General features: G+C 43.4%; 1 protein-coding gene across 1 annotated transcript in view; it reads right to left on the bottom strand.

Annotated features, from left to right (window-relative positions):
• Positions 1-80: 80 nt before the first annotated feature.
• LOC119573913 (dynein heavy chain 5, axonemal-like) overlaps positions 81-10,000 on the bottom strand; it is a 73,824-nt gene continuing 63,904 nt past the window's right edge. Inside the window, exons 60-77 of the mRNA XM_037921018.1 lie at positions 9,835-9,991; positions 9,601-9,731; positions 9,180-9,433; positions 8,558-8,747; positions 8,247-8,426; positions 6,942-7,053; positions 6,559-6,711; positions 6,224-6,450; positions 5,881-5,958; positions 3,575-3,769; positions 3,333-3,472; positions 3,042-3,164; positions 2,590-2,746; positions 2,260-2,340; positions 1,878-2,009; positions 1,146-1,298; positions 737-919; positions 81-305 (exon numbers count right to left, since the gene is read on the bottom strand). Of these exons, the coding sequence (XP_037776946.1) occupies positions 99-305; positions 737-919; positions 1,146-1,298; positions 1,878-2,009; positions 2,260-2,340; positions 2,590-2,746; positions 3,042-3,164; positions 3,333-3,472; positions 3,575-3,769; positions 5,881-5,958; positions 6,224-6,450; positions 6,559-6,711; positions 6,942-7,053; positions 8,247-8,426; positions 8,558-8,747; positions 9,180-9,433; positions 9,601-9,731; positions 9,835-9,991 (2,853 nt within the window). The 3' untranslated portion in view covers positions 81-98. The remainder of the gene's footprint in view (positions 306-736; positions 920-1,145; positions 1,299-1,877; positions 2,010-2,259; positions 2,341-2,589; positions 2,747-3,041; positions 3,165-3,332; positions 3,473-3,574; positions 3,770-5,880; positions 5,959-6,223; positions 6,451-6,558; positions 6,712-6,941; positions 7,054-8,246; positions 8,427-8,557; positions 8,748-9,179; positions 9,434-9,600; positions 9,732-9,834; positions 9,992-10,000) is intronic.

Here is a 10,000-nt window from a genome sequence, read left to right as displayed (position 1 = left end):
AGGTACATTTTTTGCGTAACAGCTGAGCAGACGCAGGGTGGTGCCTGAATCGGGGCTGAGGTTTTAGGAAGACACAGGTCTGTTGTGCTGCAAACACTCTACTTAATGTCACAGAGAAGAGCGACTCCGCGCAGAGTCCAGTGGGAAGGCAGGTAGTCAATGGTTTCCAAGTCAATGGAACCAATGTAGGTAGAATCTGTACGCAGAGGTTTTCGGTAGATAGGGCACTCGTACAGCGTAGGATCTTTACCACTGGTAGTATTGACAGCGTACAAGTAAACAACTGGCATGGGCTCGTATAGTACCTGTGTAAGAGAGACTGTTTAATGCAAATGCAATGTATGGCAATTTTCGTACTTGTCAAGAAATTATATGATTTTTTTTTATACTCTTTGGTATGGAAATTGTCATGTGCCGATTACAGCAAGGCATAGAGAAACGGCTCCTAAACTAGCGGCTTGCCTCTAGCGGCATTTATCCAGAACAAGAACTGGGAGATCGAAAAGTAGCCTACTGGTACGAGCTACTGGTGGCCCTACATTTGAAGTTGTATATGCTGTGTCGCATTATTTTTTGTGGCCAGTACCGCTAGAGGTGGTGGCTGTTACCTAGAGCTTGCAGTAGTCGACACTTTTAAGTACTGAAATTATTATCGTATGAATATTTTACAGTATAAAAGTACGCGGTATTCTCCAGATGTGGTTATATAATTAGAGAATGGCAAGTAGTAGTTTACTTTTGCTCGTGATTCTGCTAGCTTGCCCTGCTTGCGGTCCCATGAGGCGCCCTCTAGGAAAAGTCCATACACATACACGCCCTCAGGTGGTGGGTCGTGGATGTCCTCGCGGTTGAAACGTGTCACCAAATTCTGTAGGATGACACAGTCCAAGGACCAACCACGATGCTGCCGTGTCACTTCCTGTTAATACCAAATGCTATGATAGGAGATATAGTAACTTTAATAAAATGCAATTTGTTAAAAGAAAGAAAAAAAAAAGAGTATAAAGAACGAATGCATCATTGAGCAAAAGGTATAGATTAGTTCAGATGAAAATTTACAAGAAGCCATATTCTAAGACATGGTTAAGCCAACACAACACCATACACAAACGCTGAACAAATCCCAGCGAACAAGTGGCTGTCACCTGTCGCATTGCAGTCAAAAATCCTTGCGGGTTGAAGAACCCCGTGATCCAGAAGGACCTGGGACGGCCATACGAGTACCAGCGGCGGAACTGACAGTCGCGCTCGATCAGCTCCGTGAACCAGAAGCCGAGGGTGCTCGACTCCCACGACACCTGCGTTCGAGACACAGCATTTCGCTCAGAGGTTCGGGATGTTTTCAGATTCAGAGATTTTTTAACGCAAGTGAGAATGATCTGCGTTATCCATATCTACCATTTTTTAATCAAGCTTGCTTTATGTATAGTAAACTAATTTGAGGGCTTGTGAATTACCAAATCATAAACATCTTTCATCGAAGAAATAAAAATTAGGCACACACAGGTGTGTGTGTGTGTGTGTGTGTGTGTGTGTGTGTGTGTGTGTGTGTGTGTGTGTGTGTGTGTGTGTGTGTGTGTGTGTGTGTGTGTGTGTGTGTGTGTGTGTGTTGTGTGTGTGTGTTGTGTGTGTTTGTGTGTTTATTTATATATATGTATATATATAGCTGTGTATATGTTATGCATTATACATATATATATATATATATATATATATATATATATATATATATATATATATATATAAAACCATATATTGTGACACTATATACATATATATATATATATATATATATATATATATATATATAATATATATATATATATATATATATATATATATATATATATATAAAATTTTCTTTCTTTTTCATTTACCTTTCGCCACCTTTCCGGCACCCGCGCGTCGTACATGGCATCCAGCATATCCTTGAGAGACGGACTCATGATGATAGTGCCTTCGATGGCAAGGTGAAGGTCGTGTAAACTCTGCCTTACTACCTTCAGGACCTGCAATGAATTAGAAGGAATGATGTATTAACGGCGACTCTTGTTTGCATGTATCTTAACTGGTTGCTGACTTGCTTGCATGAACCAGAATATTCTATTACATATAAGAGAGAGGTGCAACTCCTGCTGCTTAAGATAATAATATCTTCGTTAATCACTTAAACGGATTACTGTAATTACTACTGCGAACAGTGCAGTGCGGAATTGGAACGCCATACTAGAAGTTAAAATGGAATAGGCATCTGTTCACCTTCTGCATGCGGTCGAGCTCCTGCCTAAGGAAGATGTTCATGGGCAATATGGCACCCATCCTTTGCAGAGCCTCCTTGATCTGGGGGAAAAACAAATAAATTTTAGAACAATCCTGCACGAATAATGTAAATCACAGAAAATTAACTTTCTGTCCCTTTCTTTTTTCCTCTCTCTCTCTCTCTCTCTGTCTGTCTGTCTGTCTGTCTGTCTCTCTCTCTCTCTGTCTGTCTGTCTGTCTGTCTGTCTGTCTGTCTGTCTCTCTCTCTGTCTCTCTCTCTCTCTCTCTCTCTCTCTTTCTTTCCCTCTGTCTGTCTGTCCGCCTCTGTACCTCATGCTGAATGTAGTCAACAGGCAGCTTAATGATCATATCGTGTGCAAGCTGAGAAACCACGACCTCGCGCGTCTCGCCGCCCCGCTGCCCTCCCTCTTTGGGCTGCATGCTGAGGATGGTGTCCAGGATACTCTTTGCGGTGTTGATCTGGTACCTGCGGGGCAACAGATTTATAACAGCTGTCCTTCAAATACAAAATGGGGGTTCTTGTTGGGCGCTTGAACATCAGCAAACAAATGGGGACGATATATGCATATCAATATTCATAAAATCGAAACAACGGCGCGAAGATCAACAAACGAAATGGATAAGATATATTGGTATTCGTAACCAACACCCAAGATCATTCCCGTGAAATATATTCGTAGCTTTATTATGAATATCATAATCGATGTCGGCAGTAGCTGGACTGCCGTGTGAAAGGGGGAGAGAAATTGAGTTAAACTCACGTAATGTCAGCGTTGGGGTGTAGGCCGAATACCTCCGGGGAGTCGGTGGCAGGTAACATGCTGATGAACTCCAGGTACTCGGCTTGCGTCTTGCACATTGGTAGGTTATAACCCTGGTAGAATCTGCATAAAAATAATGTTACATTCTCCTGTACGAAGTAAATGATTGACAGGGTACAGCTTTGCCATCACATGAAATATTGTGTTCATGTTCATTCTTCCTCTTAGCTACATTGTTCAAGTGTTTTGATATGTTCCACAGTGAGTAGGAGGTATAATACATCATGGTACCTGAAATCTGAAGCAAGAAGCCTTTCGTTGAACCAGACGTGCAGGAACGTGAGTAGGAGCCTCTTGTCGAAATCCTCGGTGACTCGACCTCCATACTGTATCTCTCCTAACATGTAGCACACTGTCACCCACGATACGCCCTGGTACAGAATGTCAACAGTTAAAAAAAAGAAGAATGGAACTTTTTCGACATATTGAATTGATTCTATCGCTTTTATATTACGAATGTGCGGATACAGTACCTTTTTCGGATCCATGTCATCCAGATGATTCTGAATAAATTGCACTGAAGCCTGGAAGTCCGCTTGGTTGAACTCGTAGGGAATGTTCCAGCCGAGCGCCCCGTACTTCCTCCGCTCCAGTACCACTGTGTGCAGGAAGGCTGTCGAGTACAGCAGCCGCGGCCACTGAGGGACGTTGGAGTAGTCCAAAAGGTCCTGCAAAGGAAGGTGTGAGTTGTGAGGCGACGCCATGGATAGGGCTTACACTACCACCCTGACCCACTCTGGAAGGAATGGAACTATATGGATTCACGCAACACCATTCCCACAATGAAAGCTCTTTGTACTCCTGCTATGGTAGCACAGCTAGAGGCAAACATTGATGCACTCAGAGCGGCAGACACTCCTCATTTCAGTGGTTCAGGCGATCAGAACACAGGCAGAGCAGGGGATGCGTTTGTTGCAGAAGATACAAACCGTTTCTCAGATGGTGCATCTACTCTAGAAACCGAGCTGTTTCAATATGGCTCTCAGGCATGCTATAGTTAATCAACCATTCATATTTTTACAGACTCTCTCTCGGCCTGACAGACCCTCTAGTGAGCCCAGCCCACCGATAACCTGCGACTAGTCACGACAGTTTTATTTCACATCAAGCAGTTAGAAGAACAGGATAAAACTCTTACCTTATGGTGGGTTCCTAGCCAAATCAACATCTCTGGTAATGACTCAACTGATGCTGCAGCAAAGGGCAGCCTAGGCCTCTCATTGATCAATGGTCACATTCCACCAAGTCTTAGCCAGTTAAAGAGACACGTCAGGAAGGCCTCATATGAAGTTTTATTCATAGAGCACCGTGCATGAGTCACTGCAAGATCCACGCCAGCAATCTGGTACAGAACAATTACTGACTACAATCCCCTGTTCTCAGGCACCACCCTCTCAAGGAACGCTGCTGCTATCTTCCATAGGCTCCGCTTAGGTTATAGGTGCGGTTGGGAGATTGATTTCCGCGTACCCGAGCCATACACTTTATGAGACACGATCACACAAGCGCCACTGATACCCTACATTCTGGACTGCCCTAGTATCCTACAACTACGCCTTCAGCAGTACCACAGCTCTGATTGAAGAGACCAAAGCCTCTTTGCATATACAGCTGCCAGGTGTCTCATTGACATACTCAGCCTACCAGATGCCCATTATGTCCTTACCGGTGCCCCTCCACAAAGGTGAACATTTTATAAAGAAAAAATAATAATTCGTATCCCGCCAGACGGGTATCATCAACACCTTCATAATTATTCTTGCCACGTGGCATAAACGTAATCCGGGCTAGTCATGCAACATTCTTCATCACATGCATGGCCAGTAAATGTAACAACAACAGCGTGCGGTGGTATGCGCAAGTGGGCTATCATGCAATTATGACTGATGTTCTCACTGCTACTTTTATTTGAAAATACGCAGTGGTGTCTCTGTATGGTAATGGCATGCCGTGCCACAGCGTGATAGTATTGCAGTAGCAATGTGATGATAATGAAGAGTTTATGTAGTATTGACATTAGCACGATATCGCGGTATAGGGTAGTGATAAAATAATATTGATGCAATAGAATGGACAATCATTTAATGGCAGATAACAGCGGGTCATGCTGCAGTTGAAAAGTTGTTGTAAAGTCTATGATTCATTTTTACCATTCCATACATAATTTGATACGTCAAAGCCTAGGCAAGGGTACCAGCAGATGTGGTATACACAGGATTACATCTCACTCTCATTAGTCCTACTTATACGAGGCCTAAACTGTGGAAACACATTCTAATGCACAAAGGTACACACTCATTAGTCTTAAGTTACATCGTCTCCAACAAGCTTTTACAGAAAGGATTCGGATAGTCAGCTGGGAATGGGACTTGGTGGTGCGCCATCCCATGGGAAACGCACAACTCTCACGGAATCCCGGCGCCATGCACTTTTACTGACGTTTCTTGAGCTAATAGGTATGATGCTCTTTCTGATAATGTGTCTACATTATGAAAATTAATGTTTTGCAAAATTTCTTTGGGGCTCTTTCTCAAAGATAACCATCATAGCGATTTTTTATTCGATATTCAAATTACATGAACAATTTTAATTCATTATGATAAGTAAATTATCCCTTTTACATGGGATACAATACAATGCAGAGAGAATAGAAATTACATTTATTTTCCAATGAAATAGTTATGCATCCTTACCCAAATTTCTCTTCCTAGTAATCATTTTTACTTTATACATTTGGTTCTTGAAAGTTCACTTCCGCAGACAACCGCTTGCCACTAACCTGAGAGATATCGGCATACGTCCTCTTCAAGCTGGCGCGGATGCCTTGGGGCGGCTCGTTCGTAAATTTGATAGAGATCTGGAGGAAACGACAATTGCATGATCACTTCCAATTCCTTGACCTTTTAAAGTCTAAGAAATGTTTATCTTTATCAATTGTCATGATTTTTTTCCAAACGTATGCCTTGCAGGAATAATATGTTCCTTGTTATTTCTGAATTGGTGAAAGTGATCAATTTAGATTCATTCATTGGAAATAAAGAATGTTTCAGTTATAGGTATAAGATACGTAAATATTATGATTTGCGGCTTGCGCCGGCTTGCCCCATTTCACAGGGAAGTACCTGCAGCAGGCCAATGGGGAAGGCAGCGTGGACCTCTGTTGTGATCCACAGTCTGAACGACCTGTTGACGTTGTCCGACTCCGTGACCGTGTCCAGCATCTCCTGGCAGAAGTCCAGACTGAGATGGCAATTCTGGAGCAGCAGCCAGCGGCCGGCGGCCATGGCGTCGGCGAGGAGGCGCCTCGCGTGGGCCTCCTGCCCCTGCCCCATGGATATCGACCGCATTTCTGGAGAACGATGTAAACGCTAGACTGCACTGGAGATATGGATGTTGCAAATCTCAGTGCACTAAGTTAGAATGTCGAGTTACAACGACCATGTCTGGAAAAACTCACCCATCTCCTTGGTCTTGGCCAAGATCTCTATTTGGCTGGAGGGATCGGAGCCCTGGGACAGGAAGCAGACCAGAGGAGTCCTGTTGTCAGACTCCTCCCACGTGGATTCCAGGTCCAGGATGGCGCTGTCGGAGTATTGTTCCCCGAGCGAATCTGAGGCAGAAATGTTCGTGAGAAACGTAGGGTAGGTAAATCGGCGTCCGTCATTTTGAAATGATATCGACTGAGAAACACTGGGTTACGAGAGAGAGAGAGAGAGAGAGAGAGAGAGAGAGAGAGAGAGAGAGAGAGAGAGAGAGAGAGAGAGAGAGAGATGATGATGACATCTACAACATGGACCCGCATCCCTTGACTGGGTGAGGCCATAATTCGAAGCGACTTACTTCGAATGTACCTCCGTGCTTGCGAGAGGGTGCGGTCAGGACACCACGAGCGGATCAGAAGGAGCTGCCGGAACATGTCGAGGGTGCGAGAGTATCCGCAAGGCAGTTCCTCCTGTGGAATGTAATATCAGGAGTCAGTTCATGTGCCTCGAATATCTTTTCGCAGGCGGAACAATCTTGGGCCTTCTGTGGCTGGCGTTGCAGTCATAAGCACGTACTGAGGGCATTCTTTATTGTAATTCACCATTTTGTTTATCTTTCTCTCTTACTTTTATTAATCGATTAAGTTACTTTTACTTATTCTAACTGAACATTTTGGCTGAATCATGTGATAATTATATTTTCGTCTTAATATGCGTTTTGGAATCTTACAGTGGTCGTGTAGCCAGTCTGCGAACCATCCGAGTAGCTCTGAAGGGAAAGGATATTTCATTTACAAAACGAAGTCACAAAAATCACTTTCAAAAATAGCCTCAAACAGGCTCAAAAATACGAAGGAGAAAAGTACAAAAACATGCAGTGACTGCCATAAAAGGGAGCAGCATCCAAAAAGGGGTTGGACTTGTGAGCGTCGACGGTTAATGGACATTCAACCGGTCAGCCAAATGACGAGTAAAAGAAAAATAGAAGATTGGAAAAAAGAGGAGGAAAACGCTCGTAAAATAACTGAACGCTTACAGATTCTGTGCGAATTCATGAAAAATCCAAAACATGCAACGAGCGAAAAATATCGTCATGCTTACCCAGCATGAAAATCAAGAGAGAGAAGAAATACGTGACGTCAAGAGAGAGAAGAAATACGTGAAAAGGCTCATTCTTGTACACAGTACTAAAGAATGCTACAAGGTATATAAGTAGCAGTGCTCTTGGAAGAAAGTGTGCACACATATGCATCGGTGTGAGTCACAACTAAATGTTCTGGAAGCCGTTTTGAAAAAAAAATCTTCTGACAGTATTCTTACAAGTGCCAAAGGATGTAAACAACCAACCATGAATGTATAAGAGTACATTCTCGCTGAAATACTTACTGTCAACTCATTACTGTCAATTTAATCACTATCTAAGATTGCATAATACAGACCGATTAAGTAATATTTATGACAAATACAATTTGATTCTGATTAACATATGTCAATTCAATTATATGTCATTACATCGTGATATCTCATCCCTTTTAGTTTTTAAATGTATATATTAGAACGAATACTAAACACTAGTTTTAAAGTGATCCCTCAGGTCCCCCATAGACAAAAGAGTTAAATAATCAGCCCCAGACTGAACCGAGGCCGGCGCTGAGCTCCTTACCTCTTCCGGTTTCTCCTTCTCAAACCAAACCTTCCAGTCCTTCTCGTTTTCGACGATCTGGTCGAGGATGTTGGCGAACTGACCCAGCTTGCTGAGCTCGACCAAGTTGAGCCACGTGATGTCGAGGATCCAGCGGAATGGCTTTGGCTGGACGGCTTTCAGGTCGAGGGACGCGCCTCCCTGGTTGGAGAAGAACAGTATTTTTCGCTTTGTAATGAGTAACTGCAATCACCCTACACAACTACAGCAGATTTCATCTTGCGCATATATACATCTACAAAAGTGCACTTCTTGCAACATCGAACTCGTACTTTGATAAACTTCATGAACTCCTCGTGAGAGATATGGCCAGACTGCAAATCTATCTTCATGGCCAACAGCAGAGTGAACAACAGCTTATGACGTTCATAAAATCCCCGGCAGGCATTCTTCCAGACCTGAGCAGTCAGGAATTTGATGATGTTGATGATTCTGTTCTTGGGATTGTTGCTCTTCTCTGATCTGCAACACGACAGAAAGTCCTTCAAAATACAGTACACTACATTTCTCAGCACCTATGAAAAGTTTCTCTTTTGCGGAAATGACATTCATCGAACAGGAAAGTACAAGTGTGCCAAAAATTAGATATAATGCTTGTACGGTAATATTATTTATTGATATTATCTTCCTTTTCCATACATTATCTGCGGGAGGAGAGAGTATCAAAATATGAGGGAAATACAATATTCTGGTAAGAATCTTGTCGAAAGCTGCCTATATGTGTATTAGAAATAGTCTATTGTTCTACAACTTATTGATGTAACAGTTAGAAATGATAGTTATTGACCGTCATACTAAATCAGTGTGGCAGATTGTGGAATCATTTACCAACAATACGTTTCTGAAGTTCTGATTTCATTCGTTCGCCTGTAAGAAGCTTGGCCGGGCACATACCTTGTCATCGACATGTCAAAGAGGACGAGGAACTGCCTGAGGGAGGTCTGATACATGCACGACACGGCAGCCATGTCGGTGATGAGGAAGTACAAGATGGAGCCGCGAGTGGCCACGGGACGGTACTCCTCGCGAGCGCCGTTGATTTTCCGTTCGGTCTCCGAGGCGATGTGCAGCTTCGTGCTCACGTCCTGGGCGGTCGCCTTGGTCTCCTGCAGCACGACGATCAGGTCCTCGTCGTCCACCAGTGAGCCCTGCGTTAAGGTTCTCTGGCTGTATTTTTTGACATGCAAAAATGCTGATTTTGCAAAAAATACAATTTGATTATTTCGTACACACTTGCTCGTTGAATACACCTGATCAAAATATAGTACCTTTTCAGATCATTGATATCCTACATTATTAATGATGTGACACTGACCTGGACTGAAGTGAGACGGTACAGAAGGTTATCTTCGAGTTCCTTTATTTTACGTTTGTTTTCCATCACCTCCTCGATAAGCGCAACGCGTTCGTTCTCCAACTCCCTCTTCTCGGTCCTGATGACTCTACCTGCATGTGCACCGGCGACATTAATTGATATTGCCCAAAAATATCAGTGAAGATTACACAGAAATACAGCCGCGTCATACTCAAAAGGGAGACTTTGCCCTACCTAGAAGCTGGTCCTCGAGGCCATGCACTGTGACGGTGAAGTCAATAATGGAGGTCTTGGCCGACACCTCGGGCGTGTAGGCCGGGTTGGAGAGTTTTGTGGTCATGTATAGCATGAATCCCGGCATGACGTCACACTCTTTATCCCCGACTACAACCTAAAAGGG

The sequence above is a fragment of the Penaeus monodon genome, chromosome 6 (genome assembly GCF_015228065.2).
Source record: "Penaeus monodon isolate SGIC_2016 chromosome 6, NSTDA_Pmon_1, whole genome shotgun sequence".
Taxonomy (NCBI): domain Eukaryota; kingdom Metazoa; phylum Arthropoda; class Malacostraca; order Decapoda; family Penaeidae; genus Penaeus; species Penaeus monodon.
This window is presented reverse-complemented; position numbering and strand designations above follow the sequence as displayed.